This window comes from Arvicanthis niloticus, chromosome 24 (genome assembly GCF_011762505.2).
Source record: "Arvicanthis niloticus isolate mArvNil1 chromosome 24, mArvNil1.pat.X, whole genome shotgun sequence".
Taxonomy (NCBI): domain Eukaryota; kingdom Metazoa; phylum Chordata; class Mammalia; order Rodentia; family Muridae; genus Arvicanthis; species Arvicanthis niloticus.
In genome coordinates this window covers 15,633,275-15,650,380 of record NC_133432.1, presented here as the reverse complement: position 1 = coordinate 15,650,380, position 17,106 = coordinate 15,633,275, and the positions used below count along the sequence as shown (strand labels likewise).

General features: G+C 56.8%; 1 protein-coding gene across 15 annotated transcripts in view; it reads left to right on the top strand.

Moving 5' to 3' along the window:
- Positions 1-17,106, top strand: part of Ncor2 (nuclear receptor corepressor 2) — a 160,775-nt gene that overhangs the window by 134,891 nt on the left and 8,778 nt on the right. For 7 of the 15 annotated variants that reach the window (XM_076922945.1, XM_076922954.1, XM_076922953.1 and 4 more), the window contains 18 exons: positions 267-387; positions 1,151-1,319; positions 4,018-4,185; positions 5,047-5,183; positions 5,668-5,773; positions 5,891-5,995; positions 6,138-6,235; positions 6,935-7,085; positions 8,616-8,756; positions 9,049-9,129; positions 9,484-9,779; positions 10,715-11,069; positions 12,229-12,450; positions 12,912-13,166; positions 14,105-14,254; positions 14,362-14,493; positions 14,577-14,763; positions 16,275-16,804. In XM_076922945.1, the coding sequence (XP_076779060.1) occupies positions 267-387; positions 1,151-1,319; positions 4,018-4,185; positions 5,047-5,183; positions 5,668-5,773; positions 5,891-5,995; positions 6,138-6,235; positions 6,935-7,085; positions 8,616-8,756; positions 9,049-9,129; positions 9,484-9,779; positions 10,715-11,069; positions 12,229-12,450; positions 12,912-13,166; positions 14,105-14,254; positions 14,362-14,493; positions 14,577-14,763; positions 16,275-16,804 (3,404 nt within the window). The remainder of the gene's footprint in view (positions 1-266; positions 388-1,150; positions 1,320-4,017; positions 4,186-5,046; positions 5,184-5,667; positions 5,774-5,890; positions 5,996-6,137; positions 6,236-6,934; positions 7,086-8,615; positions 8,757-9,048; positions 9,130-9,483; positions 9,780-10,714; positions 11,070-12,228; positions 12,451-12,911; positions 13,167-14,104; positions 14,255-14,361; positions 14,494-14,576; positions 14,764-16,274; positions 16,805-17,106) is intronic. The other 8 variants (XM_076922952.1, XM_076922955.1, XM_076922947.1 and 5 more) reach the window with 7 other exon arrangements.

Sequence of the window (17,106 nt, the reverse complement as noted above, 5' to 3'; positions counted from 1 at the left end):
AGTTAGGTCTTTTCAGCTGTCCTCTTTGCCCTGAGGCCGTCTTGGAGCAGTGGATCGTGTGGGCCAGAGGAGTGCAACCGCCCAGCAGAGTGTGTTGGCTGGGGCATCTGGACTCGGCTAAGGGCCTCCCTGGCGGACCACCCCACCATTCAGGACTTGAAGGAGAAGCCATGGAGGCAGGACTGCCCCAGCCCCCTTTCCTAGGAAGGCCCTCTAAGAGCCTGTGGCTGATGCTCCAGCTTGACCTGACGCTTGTCCCTCCCCAGGCTGCTGTCACCAAGGCCCAGCCTCCTCACCCCAGCCGGAGATCCCAGGGCCAGTACCTCGCCCCAGAAGCCACTGGACCTGAAGCAGCTGAAGCAGCGAGCGGCCGCCATCCCCCCTATTGTGAGTGAAGCCTGCATCTAGGCAGCCCACCTTGAACCTGATTTCCTGTGTTCAGCATTGCTGGTCAGAGCTTTGCCTGCGGAGGGAGGCTCATCCCCAGGCTAGTGGCTCCCAGAGATGGAGATGTATACACGGGACTGATGATAGGTAGGCAGGCTGGGAGGAGTTGGGAGATCGGGAAGGCTGGTCTGAGCAGTCGATCTCCGGTCGTTCCCCCACGCCCCAGACCAGGCAGCTGATGTCCAGGCCCTTTCAGGTCTGTCTCTGGGGCCTTTGGAGCTCCCGGTTTTCTGAAGACACTTGGCTACCTTTAGTCTCTTCAGCCATTTCCGTTCTAAGATTTAGGTTTTGCCTTTCTTTCCGTTGAAAGCAGCAGTTTGTGGAGGTCCACAGTGGCCTGTCTGTCAGGCTTAAGTGTTGGACATGGGTGTCTGGCTTCACTGCCAGCTTCCCAAAGCCCACACAGCTACTTCTTACTCCTGAGTCTTAGTGATGTGGGGTGTGGGGTGGAGTAGACAATAGTGGGTCCTAGTGGGTCCTAGCACCTGCCTGGCTCTGGGCACCGGAAACAGGCCCTTCTTTGGCTGTGAAGACCCCCCTCCCCGTGTCTGATGTTAAGGCTCTGCCTCCACGTGGGGCCTCTAAGTGGGAAGTGGCTGTTTTTCTAAACCTGGCTTTTGTACTGGCCACACGGCCACTCCCCAACCTGTCAACCTGTGACATGGGGCCAGGATGTTCATGCCCGCCCCATGTCCCCCAACAGGTCACCAAGGTCCATGAGCCCCCCCGGGAGGACACAGTACCCCCAAAGCCAGCTCCCCCTGTGCCTCCACCCACGCAACACCTACAGCCAGAGGCTGACGTGTCTCAGCAGTCGGGAGGAAGTCCACGTGGCAAGTGCCGGAGCCCGGTGCCTCCTGCTGAGAAAGAGGGTGAGTATTGGGCGCCGGGATGTAGTGGGAGTGAAGAACAGCCCTCTTCTCTGTTGAGCTCCCAGGGCAGCCTGGGCCAGGCTAGGAGGATACATTGTTACGGCAGCAGATGACAGGGCTCAGCCACAGAGCTCCAGAAGCAGCTCCGGCTGGGGGCTCTTGAGAAACCAGAGGCAGTCTAGTGTTGGGTGTGGGTGTGGGTGTGTGGGAGTGTGTGTGTGTGTGTGTGTGTGTGTGTTTGCACGCGCGCGCGCATGCGTGCAAACATACATGTAGCCAGCTTCTCCTTTGGCGTGAATCAGGTCCCATGTGACCTTTGGGATCCCTGAGGGTGCAGTGCAGGTCACTGTCTTAGAACAACAACAGGACTGACCTGAGCTGAACTGTGACTAGCCTTTCCTCGGCGAATGCGTGGCCTGCCCACTGTTGACACCCCTTCTTCGGCAGCACAGAGCCTCCTGGGCAGGTAGTGGGCAGCATCTGCCAGGGCCCTGTGTTGTTTGTGGTGTTTGTACATCAGTGATTCTGAGCACTAGGGTTGTCAGAGGGAGGTAAAGGCTCTGCCTAACTTAGTGGTGGCAGGCGTGAGAAACAGTGGGTCGGGGCGGGTGCAGGGCAGGAACAAGTGGGCTGTGTGTCCAACAAGGATCTGGTGGGAGAGCATAGAAGATGATGGGAAAAGGCCCTTCAGGGACTGGGAGTGGGGGAGGAAGTCAAAGAGGGAAATGGGGAGGAAATTGTGTAGCTGAGGTGGAGAAAGGCTTTGAGTGACAGATTGCTTTGGGAGGGGCATGTCATCAGATTAGGGTTTGGGGGGAAATCAGTGTCTGATTCTTGTTGAGAAAGGGCAGAAGGGAGTAGGGCAGGGGTAGGAGGCGGGCTGAAGTGCTCCTCCCAGCAGCTCCAGGGCAGCCTGGACTTGACAGGTGGCCTTGGAAGTGGGAGGAAGGGGAGGTTTGAGTTTGTTCCTGAGGCCAAGCCAGCGGGACCTAGGGATGACCCCTGGGGGACAAGGGCAGGGGTGTCTTGTTGGACCTTGGTCCAGAACACATTACAGTAAGGGGTGGGTTTTAAGGGGCCAGGTATATAGCACCGCAATGTGCTGTGAGAAGCCACCCGTACTCAAGATGACAGCTTGGGATAACAGTAAGGGGAGAGGGGAAAGGCGCTGGTCTGGCTCTGGCCAGGCAGCGGTGGCCGAGCAGGGCTGGAGCCACCCAGGGCCAGCCAGGTCCTGCTGAGTTGGGCCCTAGGCCCCAGTCCCTGGGAAAAGAGCCAGCAGTTGATGGTCCCTGAGGCTGGTTCTGGGCCCATCCATGTGGCCAGTGCTACGTTGTTTCCTAGACTCCTCCCTGGGGAACATTGCACCTGGCGGCAGGCTCTGTCTCTCACGTGGTCTGGCCACAGAGCAGCTCCCCAGGGGACACATGAACCCAGCATGCAGGAAGCCAGCCTTTTCTTTCTGTCCTGGCTCCAACAGGGAGCTTCCAGGCCAGGCAGGTCCCTTGGGATCCCCAGGCCCGGCTGGAGGAACAGGTTGTCCATCCTGGCTCTCAGCCACCTGCCTGCATTGGCTGAGTCTGACCCCATTTCCTTCCAGCCTGAGACTTCCTCTCTGTCCCCCAGCTCTCCAGAGCCAAGCTGGATGGGGCAGCCAAGGTACACACCGGGCCAGGGCACCAGGTGTCTGAACTTCCTGGTTCAGAGCAGTTACTTTGGTGGGCCACCATCTCCCTGGGGCAAGAGTTCAGGGGAAGTCTGGTCTCCCATAAAGGAGAGATTGGGCCACTACTTGTGCTCCAGTTTTCCTTGGGGACAGCCTAGGGCTGTATGGAGGTGATCCACGAGACACTTAGCTGTCAGTTCCTGTCCTGAGTCCAGGGCCACTGTCCTTCAGGATTTCTGGGTGGGTCATGATTCCTAGAATATATCCAGCCAATGCTTGCAGTTCAGATCAGACCACAGCTAAAGCCAGGGCTCATGGATCCTCAGTGGGGGCTGGCCTGTCTCTGGGCGTTCGACACCTGGGAGTCACAGGGGTTCTGGGCCATGTGGCATAGCCACAAGCACAGGCCACGAGCTGCAGCCAGCTGCCTGCGTTCTCAGGTCTCCCCTGCACTCAGCAGCTGGGGCCTCGGTCTTCCCATCTGGAGGGTGAAGGAACAAAACCGGCTGTGACATCCGAAAGTGTACTACCTTTTGCTGTTGTTTGTGGCCACATGGGCTCCAATCCAGACATGGCCACATTTGGCAGGTGACAGGTCTGGTCACTGTCCTCAGTGTGCCATACAGGCTCAGCCTACTGTCTGCCATATAGTAGATGGCTATACACAGACGGCCTCTGCCCCATGCTCAGCTAGAGTGGCTGCTAGCCACACCCATGGCCATAGTTTGCAGTCACGGAGGTCAGCAAGCCTGACCCAGCACTCTTGGTCCCGTACGCTCAACTGGGGGCGTTCTGTGGGGAATTGTGAAGCAGACATTATCCCTCTGACACATACCCTTGTTGTGACTGTCCCTGTGGCCGGCCATGAGCCAGTCCCATACCAAGCAGGTATCATGGGACCAGAGTAGCACACCTCTGCTGACATGGCCCAGTGCCCCTCTCATCAGGGTCTGTCACAGCTGGCCAGTGGGGTTGGAGGGTATGGAGATGGCAGAGCCCTCCCTGACTGCCCACCTTACAACTCTCTTTCAGTAGAGAAACCCTCATTCTTTCCGACCTTCCCAACTGAGGGCCCGAAGCTACCTACTGAGCCCCCACGCTGGACATCGGGCCTGCCTTTCCCCATCCCTCCACGGGAGGTGATCAAGACTTCCCCACACGCCGCCGCAGACCCCTCTGCCTTCTCCTACACACCCCCCGGTGAGTGGGCAGACACGGATTAGGTCTGTGCAGTCAGTGGGCAACCAGCTCTTTGCACTGGCGCAGGGCTGGATGGTGCCGGTCAGATAAGACCTTGGCTGGAGGTTTGGCCTACTCAGTGCTGCAAAGCTGGGCGCCTTCTGAGACTTGGGGGAGCTTCCACACACTACCTGCAGTGCCCATAGGCAGCCATGGGAGGTACTTGAGCTGAAAGGGGCAGGTCTAGCATGGGAGATATTTTCCACCAGTGACTAAGAGGACGGTCATTAGAGGGAGGGGTGGGCAGTCTTGATTGACAGGTGCCGTGAGACTATTTGGGGGAAGCCATCTAAGTTTTTTATTCTTGATGGTCCTCACACCGTTAAAAGTAATCCAGCCAGGGGCAACAATAACCAGCGTCAGCAGTGGCTGGCCCAGGCATTGCTGACCCTATGGGACAAGTGTACTGACCGAGCTTGGAGAACAGGGAAAGGCATGCCAGGCAGAAGGAACAGCATGTACAAAAAGCCAAAAGCAAGAATCGGGACACTTGAGGAACCAGGTCAAATTGTTATAGCAGAAAATTACTACTCGGCCAGCCCAGGGACCCCCAGTCACATGCCACTGAAATCCATGCCCAAGGTAACTGTCCTGAAGCCATAGGGAGGGATGGCCTACTGACTCTGGGAAATATCCCTTTGGCCCCTGTGAGGAGAATAGAATCTAGGGAGGGAGTGGAAATTGGGGTGCTGGCCTAGAGGCTTGGATGTGGATCGGGAGGTGATGGTGCAGGTGTGGAGGCTCCAGGACTGTGGGGTTCCTGTGGAGTGCTCAGGTCTTTGAAGCAGGAGCCCCCAATATACACTTCCTGTTTCCTTGCAGGTCACCCACTGCCTCTGGGCCTCCACGATAGTGCCCGGCCCGTCCTGCCACGCCCCCCCATCTCCAACCCCCCACCCCTCATCTCCTCTGCCAAGCATCCCGGCGTACTCGAGAGGCAGCTGGGTGCCATCTCCCAGGTGAGTACCTCTTGGGCTGGGTCTCCCCATCACAGGGAGCCTTTTTGAGCCCTGGGATGTTTCCAGGGGTGGTGCTGGGTGGGAGCTGGCTGGAGTCATCCCTGCTACTTGGGCCAGCCTACGGGGCTACGTGGATCACAGGCTGTGCATTCCGCTGCCTCAGGCAGGCGACTCAGCGTCTGTAGGCCTTAGTTCATCCTCCTAGTGTTAAGTGAGCGGGCGGGGAGCTGCAGCTGCTGCAGGCTGTCTAGTGTCACGTCCTGAGCTCTCGGTCACCTCTGCATCCTACCTAGCCTCACCACACGGTGTGCGAAGCAGTCACGCTGTGTCCTTTATGTGGGCGCTGGCCTTGGCAGTTGTTGCCCGGTCCCAGGTCCTCCAGCTGAGAGGGCTGGCGGTCTCGTCTCTCACCTGCATGTCCTCAAGTCCTAAGCAGGGCTCTCCCTGTGGCTGAATCTGGTTGTGATCTATTTCCTCGCTCTAGCAGGGAATGTCAGTACAGCTTCGTGTGCCCCACTCAGAGCATGCCAAGGCCCCCATGGGCCCTCTCACCATGGGGCTGCCTCTTGCTGTGGACCCTAAGAAGCTGGGTGAGTTTCATGACCCTTTGGTTCCTACGACCTGTGCTAAGGGGTAGGCAGTCTTGGCCCTGGGAGCCTAGTGGGCGGGGCAGCCTGAGACCTCTGTACCCTCTCACCCACCCCTAGCCCCCTTCAGTGGAGTGAAGCAGGAGCAGTTGTCCCCTCGGGCTCAGGCTGGGCCACCTGAAAGTCTGGGAGTGCCCACTGCTCAGGAGACCTCTGTGCTGAGAGGTAAGGCTAGCCCAATTGCCTTCAGTCCTAGAAAGCCTGAGAGCCCACTTCACGGCTGTCTCCTCACCCTTGAGACACCAAGAGGGACAATTGGGTGGCTTTCAGATGTGGGGTCCTGAGATCTGTGTCTTATGCCTTCTAGGGACAGCACTGGGCTCCACCGCCAGTGGAAGCATCACCAAGGGCCTCCCCAGTACCCGGGCTGCAGATGGCCCCAGCTACCGAGGTTCTATCACCCATGTAGGTGCTGGGGGTAGGATGGTATGAGCAGGCATGCCGAGTGGGTTGGGATGGGATGAGAGGACCTCCAGGGAGACTAGAGACAGTGAGCTGAATGGTCAGTCAGTGTGCCATGTAGGGTAAAGCCTAGGGTGATAAAGAGAACAAGTGTCGTGTGTCTCTGGCAGTTAGGTGTGGCAAAGACCAACCACAGACAGGGATGACCAGGCCTGTAACCAGACTGTCAGGAGCCACAGATCATAAAGTATCTGGACTGAGAAAGTTTTCAGGGCTAGGAAGAGGGGAGCGTGACATGTTACCATGGCCAGAAGAAATAGAGGGAGCAGGGGTGACAGCTGCCTCTTGACATATCAGCAGTCAGTATGCATGAGCCAGTAGTGGGTGCCAGGCTTTCTACCCACTGAGGCAGGAAGGATGGTGAGTTCCAGGTTAACCTGAACTGTAGAGTGAGAGACCTTGTCTCTATGAAGTAGTATGATACTATCCTTGGTAGCGTCTCTGGGAGTGTACAAGTGAGGGACAGGGTGTTGGCAGCAGGGCTGGCACTAGGAAGCCAGGATGAGTGACATTGACAGCGGTGCGGAGGGAAGTTACGCATGTGTGGCTGTGTTCTGTACATGCCTTGTAGGGCAGGGCAGTGGGTGGTATGTGAGGAGTCACCCACCCACAGATCTGAGGGCTTACCACTCCACCCTATAGGGCACGCCAGCAGATGTCCTCTACAAGGGTACCATCAGCAGGATCGTCGGTGAGGACAGCCCAAGTCGCCTTGACCGGGCACGAGAGGACACCCTGCCCAAGGGCCATGTCATCTATGAGGGCAAGAAAGGCCATGTCCTGTCCTATGAAGGTGAGTACAGAGGACAGACAACTGTGAGGCACTGGCAGTTAGGTGTGGTGGCTACGCTTGTCCCCCTTTCTCTACATTCCCAGGATGTCTTTTCTCAAGGCAGACATAGCAAGAACACTGAGAGCAGTCACCTTGCTAGGCTGAGGCTCGGCAAGCACATATCCGGCGGTACCTCCTGCCAGCTCAGGATGCCCCTGCAAGGGGTGTGCGTTGGAAGCCCGTGGCTGATTAGGTGTCATGAAAAGCGGACTGCAACATGCGTCACCAGACAGTCGTTGTGGCATGTCTACGCTTTGCTGAGCAGGGAAGGGGTGTTGTAGCCTCTACAGGTTGAGGGCTGGGCCTAGGTTCCGCCCACCTTACAGATAGGGATGTGGACATATTCAGGCTCAGGGCCCTGCTATGAGGGTACCATCCTGGCCCTGGTGAGACTAGGCAGCCTTTTTAGGGAGGAGGCTGTGGGGTCTATAGAGGTGTCTTTAGAGCCAGGCAAAGCTAAGGGAGTAAGTACCAGGGAGCAGGCAGGGAGTGACTTCTATCCTCCAGGCATACAACCCAGAAGAGGTCAGGGCTGGCCTTGGCAGCTTCCTCCTACATAGACTGGGAAAGCTGGGGGCAGCAGCTTCGAGTGCCATGACAGGGAAGGGCTGTGGCAGAGCCATGTCACCCTCATTTTTGGGTAGAAAGCATAGCCAGTGCTGCCTGAAAGTTGAGGACCCCACACCTGGGAAGCATCCCCCAATAGTCAGGCACCCCTACCATCACTCGCTGCTGCGATCCCAGGGACTGCCAGCCTCTCTGTTCCTTAAGCCCCATAGCCTAAGAGGTCCTAGAGATCACAAGTGACCCCATGTGGCTTTGGCACCCGACAATAAAGCACCGTCTTGGGGTCAAGGGCTACAGATGCCTTGGGTGTTTGCTGCATGTCCCAGTGACAGTCCCAAGAGCTAGCAGAACAGGTGGTCAGTTCTGGACTCAGAGCCCTGAGTCACAGCCTGGGAGCCTGCAGTCTCAGGTTGTAACCTTCCAGCCTGCCTTTGTGGAGATGGGTGTTCTGTGCGTCTCTCCTGGGCCAAGTGGGTCTGAAGCAGTTGAGAGTGTCGCCTGCTGTCAGCCCCAGTTGCCAGCTCTTTCTTTGCAATGTCCCATAGCCAGAACATCCAAGTAACTGGGAATAGCAAAGCCACTTTGTTCTTGGCACACTGAAGCACACCTGTAAACTGGCTTCCCATGCTCCTTGGACCAGGAGCTCACACATACCCAGCTGTGCAGATACAGATCTTCAGGCGCTTGGTGGGGCTTCGTTGCAAACTCAAGACTGTTGGCGTCTTTGTTAGTGTGCAACATGCCCACCCACCTACACAGCCGTGGTGGGCGTGCCCTGCCTTTCTCGCCAATTGAGCTACTTTGAGGGTCCCATCTGTGGGGTGGCAGGGCCTCTTTCCAGCTCTGCCTGTTTGCAGGCCTAGCTCCATGCCTGAGGTGCACCTTGCAAGCCATCCCACACCATGTGCTTTCTCTGCCTTCCAGGTGGTATGTCCGTGTCACAGTGCTCCAAGGAGGATGGAAGGAGCAGCTCCGGCCCGCCCCACGAGACTGCCGCCCCTAAACGCACATATGATATGATGGAGGGCCGTGTGGGCAGGACCATCACCTCAGCCAGCATCGAGGGTAAGTACCCCGCTGTAGCAGCTTAACCAGAGCCAAGCGCTCTCCCAGGACCCCCCCAGACACCCAGGCAAGAATGAAAAGGGAGATGGCCTCTTGACATGCCTAGAGGGGCCAGTCAGTAGTTGGCTTAATATTAACATATAGAGAAACTGAGGCACAGCCTAATGCAGAATGGAGCCCAGGGAAGGTGGGTGCTTGCTTGCTTGCTGGGTCTTACGTCATGATGGAGACTTGGTGATCGACCCCAGCCCTCCTGGACACCATATGGTGACATCATCCCCGTTCTCCCCAGGACTCATGGGCCGTGCCATCCCTGAGCAGCACAGCCCCCACCTCAAGGAGCAGCATCACATCCGAGGCTCCATCACGCAAGGTACATCCTTCTGCTGTGTAGTTCCGTCCCCCGGCCAAATACCAGCTAAGGGGTTGGAAACAGGCAGTGAGGTTCCCGTCCGTGTTTGATAGGTGGAGTGACTACTCTGTGCTTGGCACCGACTCCAAAGCTTCATGCATGCCTTGCTAGTGATCGGGAAGGGGTCCAGATTGGGTGGATCTGTAGCTCGTGTCTTTGTGGTAAACTGAGCAATATGGTTTCACTTAGCACCCTCACATCATGTGAAGAAACAGGCTTAGAAAAGTCAGTTCGCATACCCAAGGTCCCACAGGACGGGGGGATTTGTGCTGACCCAGACTGAGCCAAGCAGAGCCAATGTTCTTTGCCTGGCAGGCATCCCGAGGTCATATGTGGAGGCCCAGGAGGACTACTTACGTCGGGAGGCCAAGCTCTTGAAGCGAGAAGGCACACCACCGCCCCCACCGCCCCCTCGGGACCTGACTGAGACCTACAAAACCCGACCCCTGGACCCTCTGGGTCCCCTGAAGCTGAAGTCAACTCATGAGGGTGTGGTAGCGACTGTGAAGGAGGCCGGTCGCTCTATCCATGAGATCCCCCGGGAGGAGCTGCGCCGCACACCTGAGCTTCCCCTGGCACCACGGCCTCTGAAGGAGGGTTCCATCACCCAGGTATGAGGAGCGCGTAGGAGGGGCCAAGGCAAGCCTGAGGGTTCTGATGCTGCCCTCGTGGCATTGGGTTATAAACTGAGGACCAAGATTGGTCAAGCAGCTTGCTCTAGTCCCCAACAGTATTTGTAAAACCCAAGTCTTGTGCCCCTAACTCGTCACTTGGCTTCTCCACATCTCCACCTGCATGTATGCATCAAGACTAGAACCACTGTCCCCTACCTTGGTGATAGCTTGATGGGAAAGAGAAAGACAAAACAGCCAGACAAAGGCACCTAGGGAGGGCTGTCACCTGAGCCAGGGACACAGTCAGTGGTGGATCAGAATGTTTCTAGAGAATTCTTTTGACAACTTAGGTGCCACTCCTCTTTTTTGGGCCCAACACTTGGAAGTGTTAAATCAGGCTAAATCAGAAAGATTGTAAATTTGAGGCTAGCCTAGGCTACAAAGCTGTACTCTGGCTTAGTGCCAGTCACCAAAGTTTTAAAGTTTAATAACAACACAAACGTTGAGTACAAATTGAGATCTGGGACCTAGCTGTGCTCAGTGTCCCCATGGAGTCTTCTCCGTGATGTCCAATAATTCCCGTCTCCATGGTGCTCTCTGAGACCTGACAGGGAATGTGTAACTCCAGCCTGGGACCCGGAGCCACAGCTGGGGTCACAGCAGATGCGTCTGGCTATGGAATTCCATAACGTTGCAAGATGGTGGGGCCCCCACTGGGTGAGGAAGGTTGTGTTGGCCTGGAGATAGCCTCACTCTGGTACTCCTGGATGTGTAGCCAGACTCAAGTGAGCGGGGCATCCAGCCTCTAGACATCATGACCTGGTAGAGGTCTCTGTCCATTTGCCAAGGGGTTAGAGTTGCCCCATCCTGTGCAGATAGACAGGAAGAGTGGCATCTGGCCAGCCCAATACAGACCTGCACCCTCTCCCCAGGGCACCCCACTCAAGTATGACTCCGGGCCACCCTCCACTGGCACCAAGAAACACGATGTGCGCTCCATCATCGGCAGCCCCAGCCGGCCTTTCCCTGCCCTGCACCCACTGGACATAATGGCTGACGCCCGGGCACTGGAGCGTGCCTGCTATGAAGAGAGTCTGAAGAGCCGGTCAGGGACCACCAGTGGTGCAGGGGGCTCCATCACACGCGGGGCCCCGGTCGTCGTGCCTGAGCTGGGCAAGCCACGGCAAAGCCCACTGACCTATGAAGACCATGGGGCACCCTTCACCAGCCACCTGCCACGTGGATCGCCTGTGACTACAAGGGAGCCCACGCCACGCCTGCAGGAAGGTCAGTGGGCGACGCTCCCATGGGCTGCAGGCTGTGGGGAGGGGACAGCTCACTCAGGCAGGATACCCTGGACTGACACCTGCCTCAACCAGCCTATCTGCTGCCCTGCCTCCACACTGCATACAGAGCCCCCTTCCTTCCCCCTCACAAACTGTTTTTTAAATAATTCAAATCAAGGCTAAGGAAAAGGCTCAGTGGCTAAAGTACTTGCTACACCAGCATGAGGACCAGAGTTCAAATCCCCGGCACCCATATAAGCCAGGCACACTCATACACGTCTGTAATCCTTGTGCTTCACAGTGAGACAGAAGGCCAAAACAGGAGAGTCTCCTAAACTCACAGGCCGTGAGTGGGAGTCCATGTCTTAAACATGGTGGGAAGTGAAAACTGAGCTTTGAAATTGTCTTGACCGATCACTCTCTTGCTATTTTACACAAACACACACACACACACACACACAGATTAAAGTAGAAATAGTTTAAGTGAAACAGTTCCCTCTCTGGAGGCTTCATCTCTCTGGTAAGGCTGGCCTGAAGCACCTGACTGTGACGTCCCCTCCGCATTCTGCTTCCCTCTCTGGTTCTTCTCACCTCCCTGACTTCCCCTCTCATTCTTCTGCACACGCAGCCTTTCCGTGTGCTGCCGGCCCTCTCTTCAGAAGGCTTCACGTCTTTCTGTTTCTAGCCAACCCCTGTATAGCCCACACCACCCTGATTCAGATGTCAGGGCCTGGGGAGGCTAAAGCCACCTCTAGCCAGTTCCAGCCACCTCATGGCTGGGATGGTGTTAGGGTGTCAGACCTGTGTTCTGATGCATTATATCTGGGAACGCCTCCCAAAGCATTTAGACGGTAATCAAACATTTCTCTCTCAAGCCTGTGCAGTTCCTACCTGTGATTCAACTCCTCCCTGGAACAAATGGCTTCTTGGGTCTCCGGGTTCTTGCCTGCTTTTTTCTTGGGGTACTCCCTCTCCTCAGGGGAAACTGTCAGCCCATGATTAAGTCAGACTGGTGGAGTGAATGGGAAATGGTGACCAGGGAGGAGATGAATGTTTTCACAAGGAACCAAGAGCAGAGCGGCAAGAGGCTCTGGGGCTTGTGACAGCTCAGCCAGGTGGCCCTGCACTGAGGCTAAGGCCACTGTGACCTGTGCCCACAGGCGGCCTCCCATCCAGCAAGGCGTCCCAGGACCGGAAGCTGACATCGACACCCCGGGAGATCGCCAAGTCCCCACACAGCACTGTGCCCGAGCACCATCCCCACCCCATCTCCCCCTACGAGCACTTGCTCCGGGGCGTGACTGGCGTGGACTTGTACCGTGGCCACATCCCATTGGCCTTTGACCCCACCTCCATACCCCGAGGGATCCCTCTGGAAGCAGGTGGGTGCCCTGGGCCTGTAGATTTGGGGCTTAATGATTCTGCTAGGTGGTCACTCAGGGGTCTGGAGCACTAGGGTTAGGCTTCGTGCCGAGATGACCAGCTGGTTAGCCCAGGGCAGGTTCAGGGCTTGGGCTCAGGATTGTGTTTCTCAGTGGGCTTCTTTTCCTACAGGACTCATCTGTACATTGAAGTAAGTGAGGGGCTCCAGTGAGTGCCATGACGGGCAGCCTTCTTAAAGGCTCCACTGTTAGGGTGTCAGGACCTGTATTTTGATGCATCATATCGGGGATCGCTTCCCAAAGTGTTTACAGCAGACACCCCACATAATTAGAGAGCAAGTCTTAAGCTCTGTGTGTGCATTGGGGAGGCGTGTGGGTGCACAAGGAGAGGAAGCTGTTCTTGCAGAAGTGGGGAGCATTAAGATAAGGCATGGGCCACCTGACCCTCCCTCCCTCCCCAGCAGCCGCAGCCTACTACCTGCCCCGGCACTTGGCCCCCAGCCCCACCTACCCACACCTGTACCCGCCTTACCTCATCCGCGGCTACCCTGACACCGCGGCCCTGGAGAACCGCCAGACCATCATCAATGACTACATCACCTCGCAGCAGATGCACCACAACGCCGCCTCTGCCATGGCCCAGCGCGCCGATATGCTGAGGGGTCTGTCACCGAGAGAGTCCTCACTGGCCCTCAATTATGCTGCTGGCCCACGAGGTGAGTTTCCTACAACTGTGCCCATCGGCAGAGGCTTGTCCTGTGCCGTGGTATGCGAAAGACACGGGTGCCCGTGTATGCACTGTGCAAGGTGGGCAAAGGGGTCGCAGTTAGCTGGGTGGACTAGGTGGTGAGTGCTGGGTCCTGGGGAGAGGGGAGGGTACCGCTGCTTATAATGTCTAGCAGCTGTATATGTACATAGCAGGCACCTCTGGCTATATGCACAGTGAGTGGGTCTTTGCATGTTGTTCTGAGACCTTGGTATGAGGCATCTTTTGGCATCCAAGAATTTAGAACACCAGCTAGATGTGGCATTGCACACCTGTACTCTTTTGGTTTTTTGAGACAGGGTTTCTCTGTGTAGCCCTGGCTGTCCTAGAACTCACTCTGTAGACCAGGCTAGCCTCGAACTCAGAAATCCACCTGCCTCTGCCTCCCAAGTGCTGGGATTAAAGGCGTGCGCCACCACTGCCCGGCCATACCTGTACTCTTAAGAACTCCGGCCATGCCTCGGCTACGTAAAGCTTGAGGCCAGCCTGGGCTACATGAGTTTATCTTAATACAAGTGTCAAAAAGGAAAGGAATCGGAGTGTGAGGCTTTTTAGAGCACTGACTTCCAGAGCCTGTGAACAGCCTGGGTCACTTTGCCACAACTGTTCAGAGATAACCTTGTGGCCCCAGTTATCGAAGCTGAAGCCACTCTGGGGGTTTCAGAGGGTGAGAGCTGAGGGCAAGGAGCCAGTACTGTGGGGAGGCAATGTTTTGGATCAACAGAGGTTGTTGGAGAGAGACTACACGTCACAGCCTTACTGTAAAGGAAGCCTGGGGCCCAGCTTGGCACCAGGGAGGGGTACTACCAGGTACAAGGTCTCAGGCCTACATCCTCGGGGACAGTAGGTCAAGCACCTACCGCTGATACCCCATCCCCACTCCTGCAGGTATTATCGACCTGTCCCAAGTGCCACACCTGCCCGTGCTGGTGCCACCAACGCCAGGCACCCCTGCCACCGCCATCGACCGCCTTGCCTACCTCCCCACCGCGCCCCCACCCTTCAGCAGCCGCCACAGCAGCTCCCCGCTGTCCCCAGGTGCGCCTGGCAAGTGGGTGGGCGGTTTCATGCCTCACTCCCGATGCCCTGCAGGTAAGTTCTGGCCCACTGGGCTTTGGCTCACTCTCTGGCCCTGGGGTTTCTAGGAGGCCCCACTCACCTACCTAAACCAACTGCCACATCTTCATCGGAGCGTGAACGGGAACGTGAGCGAGAACGAGACAAGTCCATCCTCACGTCTACCACTACAGTGGAGCATGCACCCATCTGGAGACCTGGTAGGGCACCCCAGACCCCGCCCCACCCCCAGGTCCTCATGGGCCACCTGGGCCTGCCCCCTGACTCGGCGGCCTGTCACCAGGTACGGAGCAGAGCAGCGGGGCTGGGGGCAGCAGCCGCCCCGCCTCCCACACCCACCAGCACTCGCCCATCTCCCCCCGGACCCAGGACGCCTTGCAGCAGAGGCCCAGTGTGCTGCACAACACGAGCATGAAGGGCGTGGTCACCTCCGTGGAACCCGGCACGCCCACGGTCCTGAGGTGGGCCAGGTTGGCACCGGGGGGAACAAGCCTGGGGGGAGGGCACGCAGATGGACTTGCTCAGTGGGAGGGGGTGTGGATGGGCAGACGGGTAGAGAATCGAGCAGATGGCAGCAGGATCGGAAGGTGGGTGAGAGAGAGAGAGAGAGAGAGAGAGAGAGAGAGAGAGAGAGAGAGAGAGAGAGATTATGAGAGAGTGGGTAGATTGGTGGCATGTAGGCAGGTGGAGGATGGCCCAGAGGAGAGGGTAGATGCAGGTAGCCGGGCAGGTGACAGTGGACAGATAGGGGATGCTCTGGGTAGAGGGGTATGGGAGTGAACAAAGAGACAGGGATGGATGGATAAATGGGTAGATGGATGGACTGATGGATGCATGCATGCATGAACAGATAGATGGGTGGGTGGGTGGATGGATGAATGAATGGATGGATAAATGCATGGATGGATGGATGGACAGATGAGTGGATGCATGGATGGATGAGTGAATTGGAACAGATAGATAGATAGGTGTACGTGGATGGACGAGTGAGTGAATTGGATAGGTGGATGAGTGGATAGATGGACAGGTAGGCAGACACATAGATGAATGGGTCAGTGATGGGCAGCTGGATGGTTATGTGTTGGTGGGTAGATGGATAGATAAGTTGAGATGCATAGAAAGGTGTGGGGGTGGCTAACTAGATAGATGCATGGATGGATGGATGGATGGATGGATGGATAGATGGATGGATGGATGGATGGGCGAGCAGATGCATTAGTGGGTGGGTGGGAGGGGGTAGGCAGATGTGTAGGTAGGTGGATGGATGGATCGCCAGGCAGATGGGCAGATGAATGGACGGAAGATTGGGTGGGTGGGTGGGTGGATGGATGGATGGATAGATGGATGGATGGATGGACGGACGGTCGGACAGACTGACTGACTGACTGACTGACTGACTGACTGACTACAGGTAGTGGATGATAGGGTGGGTGCACTAGTCAGTTGTTAGTCACTAGTGTATGAGGCCCAGGAGTAACAACTAGAAAAAGCAGAACAGAGAGAGCTTAATGTGAGGCTGCAGGGCTGGTGTTGCCCACAGCTGCCCACAGTGCTGGTCCTGGGATGCTGGGCTTCTGCCTGGAGTCAGTCCCACCCTTCCTGGCTCATGTGCTCCTCACTACTGAGAGGCCCTGCACTCCTGCCAGCTTCTAGGAGTGCCTCCTACCAGCCCTGCTTGACTTTCCTGCCCTCCACGCACCACACTTGTATCTGGCCATAGCAGTGGATGACCCCAGGAGAGGATGTCACTGTCTTCTCAGAAGCTCCAGGCACCTTTGCCTTAATTGCTGTATTCTGTGCTTGGCACCTGGTAGGGACTCAGTAAAAAGCTTTGGGTGAGAGGGACTGAGTGGAGCCAAGCACAGCATAGGTCAGTCAGGAGAGCCTCGGGGAGAGAGAGTCAGAGTCAGGGACTCAGACGGAGGGTGTGAGGTAGGAATCCGTTGTCCAGCACCACCTGACCCTGTCTCTTTCCTTTCAGGTCCACCTCCACCTCTTCGCCTGTCCGCCCAGCTGCCACATTCCCACCTGCCACCCACTGCCCACTTGGTGGCACCCTTGAAGGGGTCTACCCTACCCTCATGGAGCCTGTCCTGTTACCCAAGGAGACCTCTCGGGTTACCCGGCCCGAGCGGCCCCGTGTGGACGCTGGCCATGCCTTCCTCACCAAGCCCCCGGCCCGGGAGCCTGCCTCCTCACCCAGCAAGAGCTCCGAGCCCCGGTCCCTAGCTCCCCCCAGCTCCAGCCACACAGCCATCGCCCGCACCCCAGCAAAGAGCCTTGCACCCCACCATGCCAGTCCGGACCCGCCGGCGCCCACCTCGGCCTCAGATCTGCACCGAGAAAAGACTCAAAGTAAACCCTTTTCCATCCAGGAACTGGAGCTCCGTTCTCTGGGTAAGACCACCCTGACAGCGGCCACGTTCATAGACGCAATAATCACGCGTCAAATTGCTCACGAAAGGGGGCCGCGAGAAGGAGGTTCGCTGGCCAACGACTCCCCTGGCGACGGTAAGACATCCGGCCCGCCGCCTGCCCACCCCATCTGTGGCCTAAAGATATTTTCAGATCTTTGCTTTTAATTTTTCCCCCTGTTTTTGGTTGGTTTTGGTATTTTGTTTCGAGCTCGTCATCGTCAGTCGGCACGCTGTGGTGACTCCGCCCACACGGGCCCCTCATCGTTTGCCCATCCTTTCATCATGAGGTTTTTTTTTTTCCTTTTTCCTTTTTTTTTTTTCCTCCTTTTTTCTTTTTGGATTTTTTCACCTTTTTTCCTTTAATGAATGGATCTGTGGTTTGGACTCCGACCGCGC